Source organism: Carettochelys insculpta, chromosome 19 (assembly GCF_033958435.1).
Source record: "Carettochelys insculpta isolate YL-2023 chromosome 19, ASM3395843v1, whole genome shotgun sequence".
NCBI lineage: Eukaryota > Metazoa > Chordata > Testudines > Carettochelyidae > Carettochelys > Carettochelys insculpta.
In genome coordinates this window covers 7,469,535-7,483,781 of record NC_134155.1, presented here as the reverse complement: position 1 = coordinate 7,483,781, position 14,247 = coordinate 7,469,535, and the positions used below count along the sequence as shown (strand labels likewise).

Below are 14,247 nucleotides of genomic sequence, written 5' to 3'. Positions count from 1 at the left end.
TTGATGTAATCATGGCTGGGATGACTAAGTTGGGGTTGATCCTACTTGAGGCAGGGGGCTGGACTTGATCACCTTGAGGTCCCTTCCAGTTCTGCGATTCTATGATCAACACACTTTTAATGGACAGAAATTTAATTATACGCATAGCAGCACCTAATGTTGACTATGAATTCAATAAATCCTCCAACAAACCAAAAAGCTCTCTGCCCTAATAATGTCAAACAAACATTTGAAACAAACATTTTCCTTGGAGTAATTTTTTGTGGCAAAAATAGATCAACCCTTTTTACATGATGTAAAGGTTCATATAAAGTTGCCCGTTAGATACATACTACATTTCTTCTGTACTTCAAAAGGCTAGAATCATCAAAGAAGGGGTGTAACTCATTGCATTAATAAATGTTCCTCTTTTGTCAGAGGGAGGACTTTGTTTCAGAACAAACTTTAAAATAAATGCATAAGAGTACTTCCATTTTTCCTCAGCCTAGCTGTCTAAGTCAATGAAGTAACAACTTTACAAAGAATCTGAAATATATTTTCTGTAATTAAAGAATTGCTCAATCACAACTGGCATTTCAAAAACACTGGAGGTGGATGTATTGCTGAAGCTTGAGGTCATTTATGGCAAAAACTGAAGGAGTCTCCGAACAGCTTTAATACGACCCTAGTGTTCAATATTTACATTGCTCCATTTAAAAAAGATAAGGTCAAACCTTTCCCCCCACCCCCCCAACACCAAAGCAAGTCACTGTTAAGACAGGTTAAAAAGCTTTAATCCCTTCCTTGGTATCGCTTGCACCATAAACTCAAAACCACCACCCCATGCCCGTAGTTCCGCACATCCCTCGTAAATAAAATCCTCTTTGTAATAATATTTATAAAATATGGGCATGCAACCTTATAACATATTTGATGTAAAATTTAATTTGTGTTTTTATTTACATGCTGATTAACAGATGCATTTTTAGTCACTACAGTTATACAGATTTTAAAATTATGAATACATGTATAATTTGGCTTGGGAAAGATACTGATATTTGCTTTTCCACAACGATTCCTGCACATCTCTTTTCCCGTTTCTGTTGTATATACTTACACTCTTGCAACTCAAATGACCAACTTTCATCTTCCCTAGTATAACCAGAAATTATGACAGCTCAGCTTACTTACTATCCACCCATTTTCTGCAAAACAATTTAAAGTAACAGATTAAGTCCATTTAATCTGTGGTGGTGTGAATGCTGCATTTTTCAAACATATGATAACTGATACTAGATTTAGAAAAGAAAGGAAAACTTCAGTATAATGATGAGTGTCAGGCACTTCTTCTATAAGATTCACTCCTTCTAACACACACATGCAGAAATCCTTGCAAACAGGATTTTCACTGTTATACAAGTATCTCAAACCTGAACCATGTGATCCCAGAAAGGAAGAAACTGTTCTCTGTTGCAAAGCCACACAGACTGAGAATTCATGGTTACAAGGCTATCTAGTTTATGTCAAACAAATGCCCAGTTCAACAGAAATATCCATTGTTGAGCACTTCATAGGTCTGAACCTCAGAATATTTGCTTCTTTAAAGAAATACTTTTTTCTTATATAATCTTAAACCATCTGCTGATTAAATGTAAATGCTTTCAGAGGAAAAACATCAACTGGACACAAAAGCATTAGAGAACAATTCCTTCAGAAATTTATATCTTATTTTAGCATACAGTTGCTGAATTTTTAAAATACTGCACCTAACTTTAGAAGACTTACTAGTATTCATTCAGCTCCCATTTACAATGATCAGGGAAATGCAATAGGGCTTGTCTACATTACAGGCACAACAGTGGAACAGCTATGGTGCTGCAGCTATGCTTTTTTCAGCACCGCTGCGTACACCTTTTTTCACAGAGACGGAAAAGACTTTATTGTTGCTGTAGCTAATCCACTTTATGAGCTCTGGAAGCTGGGTCAATCTAATTTTAAAAGCCGACCAGGACCAACTCAGCACCTTTCTAGCTGAGCACACTTACATCATCTCTTGGTACTAAGAAGGTAGGCTGTGATTTTTGTCAAAACTCAAGTTCAACGGACCAGTCAGTACTTGGATATGAAACCTCAGAAGGCTAACGTAAAGTCTTCTCAACAAACTTGCACTGGTTTTATGAATCAGTGTGGTTACTGCAAACCCTCACGTGGGCACTCTATTTAACAGTGGCTTTTTAGTTGCTTTAGCTTAAGACATTTGGAGGCTGCACTACTTTAAACTATTTTAAATTCACACCTGGATTTAAACCAGAGCAACTCACTGTACTGACAACTCTCTGGTGCTGGCAATGCCTTTGGCACTTGAAGGCAGTGATCTAGCAAACTCACTCAATTTTAAGTGCTTTATTAGTTTATTTTATGTAAATGAGTCTACTCATGCACACACTTTCACAGGACCAGAACCCAATTTGGTAAGCCCAGTAAAGTACTGATGGCTACATATGCACTAGCATTTCTCTTTCAAAAGAGGCGTGCAAATTAAGGAAATTAAAAATGCAAATGAGACACAGATTTACATATATAGCACCTCATTTGCACATTCTTCTTTCAAAAGAACAGCATTGTAGACTCAGCTCTTTCAAAAGTAAATCCCATCTTCAAAAGAACCCTTTCGAAGATGGAGTTTACTTTCAAAAGATCCGTGTCTACACTGCTTTTTTCTTTTGAAAGAAGCATTTTTGAAAGAATATGCAAATGAGACGTCAAATATGTAAACATGCCTCATTTGCATTTTCAATTTCCTTCATTTGCATGCCTCTTTCGAAAGAGGAACACTAGTACAGATCTAGGCATTACGTATTCGCTCCAGACACTTCAGTATTCCCATTGAAACAAAGACAACCAACCCAAGGTCAAAACCCAGGATGAGTTTCTCTTTCCTGCCCACCTCAAATAAAAAAATTCCAAATAGCTCTAGTTCTTATTAAATAGTCCACTGTGCTTCTTGTTAGACTATGGTTGTGGCCACACTTGGCCAAAACTTCGAAATGGCCATTTTGAAGATTACTAATGAAGCGCTAAATTGAACATTCAGCACTTCATTAGCATTAGGACGCTTCCGGACGTGGCACTTTGAAAGCGCCGCTTTTGAAAGCGCATGGCTTGGCGCGGCTACACAGGGGTCCTTTTGAAAAGGACCCCGCTCCTTTCCAATTCCTCTGAATAAGAGGATTTCGAAAGGACCGGGGTCCTTTCGAAAAGGACCCCTGTGTAGCCTCGCCGAGCCACACGCTTTTAAAGTGCCATGGCTGGAAGCATCCTAATGCTAATGAAGCACTGAATGTTCAATTTAGCGCTTCATTAGTAATCTTCGAAATGGCCATTTCAAAGTTTTGGCCAAGTGTGGCCACGGCCTATGTGTACTAATTACTAGTACAAAGCAATACTTCTTTCACTCAGCACTCCCCTAACCTGTCAATTGCATCTTGTAGTCCCTTTCTCCCTTCCAACCTCCTCAGGGGATTCTGTATGCTATTAAATGTGCTGAATTTGCCCTTAGAGCTGGCAAAATTAGGCAATTCTCATAAAAGGCCTGAAAAGTACTTTGAGACCCTAAAGGAAGAAAGGGTGTATTTTATAAAATTATATTATCCTATATAAAATGCATAACAATGTAAATTTGCTAGTGTGACCACCATCGCAGATGCTCAAAGATGTGACATGTAAAATACTTTCCTAAAGAAACTGCTTTGTGCACTTTACTTTTTATTGTGACATGATTTAAAAAAAAAAAAAAAAAAACCCACCCACATTATTCAACTAAGCATAGGTAACAGCTAGCATTATTACAGGGATTACACAATTTTTTCTTGTTTTTCTACACCATACACTTCACAGCACTCTGCATGCAGTTTCATTTTTTCCCATGAATAGTCAATTTCCTCTAATTGGGCAAGTGGTCACAGAACAAAGGAGGAGAATCATTTTCAGGGATAGGAGAATGTACTTTTAAAAAAATGGCTGTGGCATTTGAAACTGTTGTACTACTTAATTTATTTTTTCCTTTAAATGGCTAAGTTGAGTTTGGGGTGTTCCTTCCAAATCAATCCTCCTCTATTCATTTCTAATACTACTGAAACTGTTTATAAATAAGACAAAATGGGGAAGAGTCAAGTTAATGACATCTGGCGATAAGGATAGCCACAAACATTTTTACTTTAAGGGCTTGTCTACACTACCACCTTCCTTCGAAGGAAGGATGGTAATTAGCGTGTTGGGAGTTTACTAATGAAGTGCTGCCATGCATAGGCAGCACTTCTTTAAGTAAATTCCCCCCCTCACGGCAACTTCAAAGTTTTAAACTCAAAATTTTGAGGAGTAAGGGGACTTCCAAGTTGCCCGAGCACTTCAAAGTACTGGCGGGTGAGCCATGGCTAGACATGTGCCAGTACTTCAAAGTTTAAAACTTCGAAGTTGCTGCGGGGTGGGGGGGGAGGGATTTGCTTAATGAAGTGCTGCCCATGCACGACAGCACTTCATTAGTAAACTCCCAACACCCTAATTACCATCCTTCCTTCGAAGGCAGGTGGTAATGTAGACAAGCCTAGGAGTAGAAAAGTTATATTGCATCTGTATTTTGCACAGGTATTATCACCACTAAAACACTCTAACCTATTCTGGTGACCACAGTTCAGGAAGGATGTTGAAAAATTGAATGGGATTCACAGAAGTAGAGATGTTTAGCTGGTTAGCCAAGAAACAGTCTTAGCAGTTTAGGTTAAACTCCACTACGACCCAGAGCCTAGGACCTCCATCACCACCCAGTAGGGATGGGCAGCCAAGTCCTAGCAGGAGCTAGAGTAAAATGAAGGGAGCCTGCAGCATCCCTGCACTCCTGGTTCCCTGGGTACTTTTTAACTGGTATTTACAACCTTACACAGAAAAGCCATAAGAATGACTGAAAGATTGGACAACATCATATCGCAAGAGATTCAAGGAGTTCAATCTATTCAGTTTATCAGAGAGATGATTATAGGCTGCTTCCCTCTCACAGGGAAGAGATATCTTGAAATTTGAGGTTCTTCAATCTAACAGACAGGAGTATAACAAGATTGATCAGCTAAAAGTTGAAGTTTGGAATAATTTAGTTTAGATACATCATCATCACTGGACATTACAGAATCAAGAACTGAATGTTTTTCTAAAAGAAGTGTCTTCGATCAAACTCAAATTAATTCGGGGCACTCCCATAGCCTATGGGCCAAGCAGGGGGTCTGCCTAGATGAGCGGTGGGCAACCTGCAGCCCACTGGGACTCCACCTGTGGTCCGCAGACCCTCTAACTGTCCCTCAACCCTCACACGTCTCTTATGAACCATGGCATCCAAGCCCCACACTTCCATGCTCCTTCCCCACCCTCCCAGCACTTTCAAAATCGCCAGTCGTGCCTTGTCCCCACTCCTCTCCTTCCCCTCCCAGAGCTGGAATGCTGTGAATCAGTTTTTTGCAGCATTCCAGTTCTCTGAAGAATGGGGAGGGGCAGGGACAGAAAATAAATCAGGGGATTTGTGGCTCCAAAAGTGCTGGGAGGGAGTGGAAGGAGCAAGGAAGTGTGGAGTTCCAATGCCCTGGTGTATGAGAGGCACCTGGAGGAAGTTGGCAGACTGGGGGCCTGCGGGGCCACAAGTGGAACCCCAGTGGGCTACAGACTACTGTGGCCCACTAAGGTGAAGAACGGATACTCACAGGGACTTTCACTATTCACGGTTGCCCATCCCTGGCTAGACGATAACAACAGTCCCTTCTGGCCTTACAATCATCCGTGAACCCTTCCACCCTAACACTGGTTGCTCAACTGAAAGGTGCTTTTCTTGAACAAGTGAAGAGAAGAAAGGGAGTCAGTCTTTTCCATTTCACACTTGATTACTCCCCAAGAAGTACAGCATGCTAAAACCCCACAAACAAGTTTTATAAAATTTTTTTAGAAAAATCACTCTGAACATTCACAGCGAAAATCCTACAAAAGAAAGCCTCAACTTAAGACTTTTTTTGCTATACCCTAAGATACAGCACTTATTCACAGACTTGTTTATACTACTCTGGTCAGAAACCCTCAATCTAAAGGAATAGCTGCTGTTACTTTTACAGTTTTTGTTTCCTGTCCTCCCTCATTATACTAACTGTCCAGGTGTCATCAGCCCTGAAACAAACAAGATTTTTGTTACTAACATTTTCTAGGAGACTGCAAGGAAAGTCATCTCAGGCAGACACATGATTGAAGCAAACTCAACCATAGGATAATATCACCAGTGCTAAGAATCATTAAACACTGTTGCAAAGACAGAGTTGATATTGTACTGCAAACGTGCTGTTTCAGCAAATTTCTATTTATTCATATTGTTTTGCTCTAGAGAAGAACTGATTAGACACACATAATACAACAGCTTTTATTATGTAGTACATCAGCTACAGTCATAACAAAATTGTGGCAATTCTAGATTAAGTTAAGAACATACAATTTGTTGTTTTTAAATGCTCTCAAGTTTCACCCCATAACTTCAATTAGACAAAGTGATTACCCTCATCTTGCTCTCCCCCAAGTAGCTATTCTGATGGTAAAAATTAATTTTATTGTAGTGCAATTACTGAATGTTATAGGTTTACATACAAAGTGTGGGAGCAAATTAATGCCATTCCTGAGTCACACCTGAGATTAAGGATCTCATCAGAAGTCCTCAAAAGAGTGATTTTTATAAATTAAATTAGTCCAACAACTTCCTTATTTTAAAAGGGGAATTTTGAAAGAACCACTTCAGGCTACATCTACACTACAAGTGCATCAGCATCAATGTGAATACTTGCTAAAGAGACAGACGATTTTCCATCGCTGCAGTAAACCTAACCCCATTTTAAGACTACGAAAGAATCCCTCCATTGACCTGGAGGTGTCTGTAATGAGACATAGGTCATCTTAACTACACAGCTCAGGCACATGATTTTTTCCATACACACAGGGCTTGTCCACACTACTTCCCTACTTCGAAGGGAGGATGCTAAATAAGGTGCCGGGAGAGTATTAATGAAGTGCTGCGCTGCATATGCAGCACTTCATTAACCTAATTCTTTGGAGTTGCTGCATATCCAGCACAGCACTTCATTAATAATCTCCGGACACCCTACTTACCGTACTCCCTTTGCAGTAGGGAGGTAGTGTAGACACAGCCTCAGTGTCATGGCAAGGTAGACCTAAATTTCAATTTTAGACTAGGCCTAAGAATTTGAGGACATTAGCCAATATAAACCACACAGGTCATCCTCATTAATCTGTACAAAATTACTGTCCGAGAATGTAAAAAAAAAAAATCCACAGACAGACAAAAATAGCAAAAACAACAACAAACACAGTTTTCAAACTGTCAAATGCACCAACAGAGCAAGACAATTCAGGAAAAAAGCATACATGGTCAGAAAAATTCTATCTATCATTGCTTACATAGACAATGCCCTAGTGAATCAGACCACTGGCCCAGCATCTGTCAGCAGCAAAGACCAGATTTTTCTGCCAAAAATTTTTAAAAAGTATCTTGTTTTATGGGGTCCCCTTATTTTATAGCTCTGTGAAGAATTAGCAATCCTTACAGTCTTCCAAAGGTTTTAACCAATGTGAAGAATTGTGCCACTGACAAACTTCACCAGCCTTCTGCTTACTTCTACTATCAACCGCTGGTCATTACTGCCCCAAAACAAACCAGTATCAGCTCCATTAACCACTACGTACCAGGACTATAATGTCCATTCCCCAAAATTAATATGGTCACATTGAAATATAAACAATTTTTAAAAATAGTTAAAAGTTTTTCCATGTATGTACATATTCTTCCTCTGCTGCCCCATGAAAGATGCCACAAACAGGGGAAATGGACATAACTAATTATACAATGAAGCAATGAAACTGGGATATGCACACAGTGCTGGCAAGTCCACAAAGGAAACAAAGGGAAAGAAGTAGAAAAATGTTTTCCCTGTAATCTCATGTTATTTACAATAAAATAGTTTTAAAGCTTTTCAAACAGAAATGTGATTTAAAATAAGTAGCCCTTTAACTAGCTTTTAATTTACATTGCCACTCTGTGCCCAAATCCACCATGATTTTGCTTAACAGTCATCAGGGTCAGCATTAGGCATTTTGGCTGCCTTTGAGTTTCAGACCAGCAGTGTGGCATGCGGGGCACAAGGACCAGCTCCTGGCTGCAGAGCCCTGGTGGACCACTATACAGGGATCAGTTTCTGATCACAAGGACTTGATCAGCCATACCTGCTTGACTAGCAGGAGAAGAGCTAGTGTGAGGCCACCACTCATGCCTATGGGAAAAATACAGGTTGAACCTCTCTTGTCCAGTACCCTCAGGACCTGACTGGTGCCAGATGTGGAAATTTGCTGGACCATGGGAAGTCAACATTTTCTAGCACATTACCAAGACTTCCACTGCTTGCTGGACTCTTAGAAGACATTTAGGAGTAAATTAGAGTTAAACAACAGCACAGAGCACTGAATGCCAGGGTTGGTGGCTCTAAACAAACTTTATGGGACCACAGGAAACTTGGCCATACCTAAAATAAGTGGTCATCCAGCTAACTAAATTCAAGATGGATTGCAGCGTTTGCTGGACAAGAGAGTTTTGGGATAGGGAGGTTCAACCTGCAGATGCTAGCCCACTGGGTCAGCAGGGGTGATGCTATCCCATCTGCTATCCCACTTGACGTCAACAGGAGAGACACCATATTGACCACACAATCTATATCGTTTAATATTTACTGTTGTACATATGAAAATTTGTCAGCTAGACAATAAACTTTAAAAAAAAAAAATCCCACTGCTCCCATCCCATCCAGCTGGCCACAGGTTCCAGGCGTGAGCTCACCTGCACTCACTCCTGTTCCAGCAGCCCAGGCCCTCCCAGCTCACAGTGCTTGGAAGGCACCCTCCTAACCGTATTAGAGAGGTAGACGTGTTAGTCTGTAGCTTCGAGAACAAGAAGTCTTGTGGCACCTTCTCTGCTTTGGGTGCTAACAGCTCCCCATTAGACTCTGACAAAGGGTCAACTCCCCCTGTCTGACCTAACTTGTTTTCCCCTCTTTTGACAAGTACTGTTGATACTGGGCCATTTCCACCTTTCCATGAGCAGATGGGAATAAGGGGACTTCAAAGTAGCCGGGGTCCTTTCGAAAAGGAGCCCCATCAGGATGAGCCGCCACGTCAATTTTGAAGCGCCGTGGGCGCCCGCATGCTAATGAAGCGCTGAATATGCATTTCAGCGCTTCATTAGTAAACTTCGAAATGGCCATTTCGAAGTTTGGGGCTAGTGTAGACATAAGCCATAAAACTGCTCTCCAGTTGCCCAGCTCTGAAGGAAGCACAGAAGAAAAAGTAGCAATACTGTGACTCTCATAAAATAATCTTAGTTCCCCTGTAACTCCCTTTCATTCAGGACCCCAGGTTGAGAAGCACTGCTCTTCCCCAGGAAGTCTAATAGTATAGGGTAAAAGAACACAAAAGGCTAGATTTTACGTCCCTAACATGTTTTGCAAGGCTGTGAATTTGGTAGGGCCCCACTCTTTGTATAGGGTACTCTAAAGACATGCATTAAAAAAACAAAAACAGTCATTGCTCCAAAGCGTTTATGGTCTAGGCCTGATTTTGCAAAAGAACCCCACACAAGTACACTTTTGCATCTACATGGACCTCTCCTGCCCTCTGTAACTGATAAGAAGAAGGCTGTGCACGACTGCAGTTTCTTGTCACATCAGACCCTAAGGTAGGCCAGAACCATGGTTAAACCAGGCTTAAGGGCATGAGTAAAAGGCACAAGCAGAAGAACACAGAGGACACCAATACAAACTTCTGTGCAAGACATTCAAACAGCATCATGTACATATGGAAATTACGCAAGTCAACATTTTTAGAGGGCATGCAAGCTATATGCATTTTATGGATTCCTGAGCATCTGCATTTTGATTTTTGATTTTTGATATAACAAAAATACATTATTTAAAACAGATGCAAGTTGGTGTATCAGAACATAAGCTCTCCCATTGGTGTAGCAGAAAAATTATTCTTGAGGTCAGTTAACACTGCAGTAAGACTTGCATGTTCACATTGCCACTTCCAGCAAGCGTAAAATTCATGTATGTGAACATAAATGGGAGACTAGAGAGAATTCTCATCAGTAAGGCAGACTGAATTGTTTGATAATGGAAAAAGACCAATCAAAACAAATTAAGTTCAGCCTGAATACATACAAATATTTTAGTAAAATAAAAAAAACTAAAAACCAAACAAAAACACTAAAATAAAACAAAAAACTAACATGGCTACTTCTCTGTTAGTGTTTAGTAAAATAAGTCAATTACCTATTAACCTCTCCTGCAGATCATATTTCAAAGATTCAGGAATAAAAGCAGCAAATATAACAAAATATTTCAGTAATTCTACCCCTAAAAGCCCCTGTTCTTTGTGTATCTTTAGTGATTATTGTATTAAGTCCACTGCTTGTGAAAAAATACCAAGAGCGACATCACCAGTAAATCTATGTATCGGCAGTAACATCTATTGGCAGTTTAGTAAAAAACCAAAACAATCCTTCACGTTAATCACCAAAATATTTTAAATTAACAATTCACCATAAAACACCCTGTAAGTGAGACCATAAGTGTACACATGGGAGAGACTTTTCCATATCACTTAGCCTAACACCTAATACAGATGAATAATATCTAGCATATGTTAATTTCCCTGCCTGTCTCCTTCTGGTAGGAAAGATTTTCCTGTCTCAAGTGATCATCTTTACCTCTCAATACTGCTACTCTGCTGACAGGAGGGCCGTGATCTGTCTCAAACATATTTCTGAATACATCTGTTTATTTTTTCCTTTACAACACATCAGTTTTCTAACCTGAGAGCCAAAAAGCAATGCCCCACCACAGGTGCCCCCATAGGGCTCCACCACCTCCTGCTCCCTAGGATGCTCATTTGGAACACCGCTTTGATAGGAGCTGCCAATCTAGTGGATGTCGCCAGCGAGGCACAGGTGCCTTTTATAGGGACTCCAGATTTAGGGGAGAAAGAAAAGCATCCTCCCCAGCCCACCCAAAAATGACAAGTCCAAGGTCAGGGAACTGGGGGAATTTAAAGCAAGGTCCCAACCTTCCCATCCGCCTGCAGTCTCGCCCCACCAGGTCAGTGGCAAAAGGAGGGGGCAATGGCTCGCTGACCCTTACCCCCCCCCCACAAACCCAACACACAAAAGACACCCCCCCCAAAACTAGCATCTCTTCCTCCCTAGAAATAAGACACGGCCCCCGCCTCCTCCCAGCACAGGCTCAGTCTTCCGCACAATCCAGATCCTTCCCCCCAAAACTATCTGGGTCCCCCCACAACGCGGGATGCCTCCCAACCAGCCCTCACACCCCCCTACTGCGCCTGCCAGGCAAAGGAAAGTAGCAGCAGCAGCCGTGGGCCCCGCCTGAGACTCGCACCCCGGCACCCTCTCCCCACCACCTCAGCTACGAGCGTCCCCCACCTGGGGCCCACTACCCCGCGGCCTCCCCGGGCGAGGCCCAGGGCCAGGCTGAGGCGGGTAGGAAGCGGCTCGGCACCAGGCCCGGCTCCCCTCACCTTGTAGTACACGTCGAACTGGATGTTCTCGGGCAGGGAGCGGATGTCACGGCGCCGGGCCCGGCCGTAGCTATCCACCACGGCCGAGATGGCCGTGTTATAGAGCGTCTCGGGCACCCACTCCAGCTCCACCGCCGCCATCTTGGGTGTGCGGCGCCACCACCGCCCGCTCCCCCCCTTGCCCGCAGCGCTCTGGCGCTCTCCGCCCCGCGGCTGGGGAGGGCTAGGAGCCGGCGGCCGCGGCGCGCGCACGGCGAGGGGTGAAGGGAAGAGACGGGCGGGGGTCGCTCCCGCTGGGCCGCAGTCGGGCGGCGGGGGAGATGTGAGGGGCGGTGCGGCCGGGAGTTGGAGCTGAGGAGGATTCAGACGGGGGAGGGGTCGCTCCCGCCGGGCACAGCCGGACGGGGGGCGCGGAGGGACGCGCGGGAGCGGTGTGGGGGTGGGACCTGGGGAGGTGTCGCTCCCGCTCGGCCGCAGCGGGGCGGGGAAGGCGGGAGGGGCGAGCGGGAAAGGTGCGGGGGGCGTCAGCTGGGAGGGAGTCGGTCCCGGTGGGCTGTAGTGGGGGTAAGGGAGGAGGGACAAGTAGGGGGTGGGGCTGGGGGGTCGCCCCCGGTGGGCTGCAGCAGGGGGAGGAGGAAAGGGCGGGAGGGAAAGGCAAGGGGGCGGGGAGTCGGGGGGGGGCGCAGGAGCTGTTGTAAGGATGGGGCAAGAAAGGGGGACAATGGGGCAGAAAGTGGGGCTCAGGAGTGGGGAAGGGGGCAGCAGGGATAAAAGTTATGGGGAGGATGTGGGGTGAGTGGGAGAGACAGCACCAGAGAAAGGAGAAGCCAGCTCCTCAGGTGAGGAAAAGGTGACGACTGATTCGCTGGTGGCAGCTGTGCCCAGTGTCCTGACCCCACCCAGCTGGCTTCTAAATTGTTTTCCCTATTCATGCTGTTAGTGTCCCCAAAGCTCAGGGTACAGTCCCTGCTGGGGAGGAGGTGATGAGAGGCCCAACGTTCCTGCTAGTCGTTGCCATCCTTGAACGGATTTCTTCCATCCATGTGTGGAATAAAATTTTATGGACACTAAGGCATGTGGGAGTGTGCACCACACAGAAACAAAAAAACCTACCTGTGGGTGCTCTGCTAATCAACTGGGCAGCACTGGAATCTCACCTGAATAGCCACAAAAGTGCACAGCTTACAAGGAACACTAGATAGGACCAGCATTTTTCCTTGCATGCTGGCTTTAAACATTCAACAACTTCCTAACCTAGTTAACAGACTCAGGGTTGGCAGTAGCCATATTGGCTTGTAGCGTGACAAATAACAAGTAATCCTGTAGCACCTTATTCCTGAGGAAGCGTGTCTTGTCCAAGAAAGCTCACCACCTAATAAATGCATTTGTTAGCCTTTAAGGGTCTACTGCACTGCTTGTTATTCCTAACCTTGAATTGTAATTTCTGTTTTTTGTGTTGTGAGCTAAAATGCAGATCCTGGTACCCTTCAGCTTTGCCTTCACTAAGAGGAGGTGCTTGGGGTTAACATGCATTAATTAATACATAATAAAATTGTAGTGTAAACTAGATTATTTGCTATTTTCGCAGGTTGCGGTCACTGTGCTCACTAACACTAGGGAGGTGCTTAGTTTTAGCTCAACTTGCCAATGTGTTAAAATCACACCGGCCTTGGTCTTACTGTAATATTACATTGTGTAAATTGCTGGGTGTTAGCAAAAACTGGGTAAAATAATAACTCACCACCACCACAGTGGATGCACTTTTATTATGGAAATGATGCTGTCCTGCAGTAATGCTCTATGTGGTTCAGCAGCTTGTCTCTCTCAACATTAGAAGTTAGTCCAATAAAAAATATTACATCCCTCACCTTGTCTCTCTGCTGTCTTTGTCCCGATGCCGTCATCAGGTTTTTTTCAGTTATCCCTAAGTTGCCTTCCTTATAGGACCTATGAATCCCTTTAACACTTGTGATAACAGCTAGTTCTCTGCAACAATTCATAGACTGTAGGAATACAAAGAATGTTAGGAGAAGCAGGTGGGGAACTTGTTTAATGCAGGCCATGAGCCCACAGAAAAAAATCACGAGCCACACATGTAAAAAACAATTTAGGGTGGATTTTTTTTTCAAACCAGAGAGAGAGCAATATAGAAAGTTAACTCACTGGCCTAAGAGGACAAGGAGGGTTGGGTGCTGTCTGCTGCAGTGGGACGAGCTGTTGCTTGCAATCCAGCCCCAAAAGGGGAGAGGAAGGCAAGGAGAGTCTGCTTCCCTCCCATGATGGGGTAAGCCAGCACTCGCAGCTCCAGACCCAACGGTGGTGGTGAGGCTTGCTACACGTAAGGTGAAATTAAGCAATGGACTTCATCTTGACTATGGGCCATAGGTTCCCTACCCTGTATTAGGATCATTAGTCTGAAAAAGAAGGTTCTTTGCAGTCACCTACCAAAGTAGAATTCAAGCAGAAAGTAAGAATATGCACAACAGACATTCTCAGAAATCTACAGAGTAGGAATCTGATAGTATGGCTCATGATTAATGGCTGCAGCTAAATGCCCTGAGTTAAATCATGACTTTGATTTAGGGACTTCTATAA

The 14,247-nt window shown here is 43.4% G+C and overlaps 1 protein-coding gene across 4 annotated transcripts in view; it reads right to left on the bottom strand.

Annotated features, from left to right (window-relative positions):
• The window catches only part of APPBP2 (amyloid beta precursor protein binding protein 2), a 39,804-nt gene extending 27,800 nt beyond the window's left edge, over positions 1-12,004 (bottom strand). The window contains exon 1 of one of the 4 annotated variants that reach the window (XM_075013847.1): positions 11,653-12,004. In XM_075013847.1, coding sequence (XP_074869948.1) covers positions 11,653-11,793 — 141 coding nt within the window. In that variant the 5' untranslated portion in view covers positions 11,794-12,004. The remainder of the gene's footprint in view (positions 1-11,652) is intronic. The other 3 variants (XM_075013846.1, XM_075013848.1, XM_075013851.1) reach the window with 3 other exon arrangements.
• Positions 12,005-14,247: the final 2,243 nt, after the last annotated feature.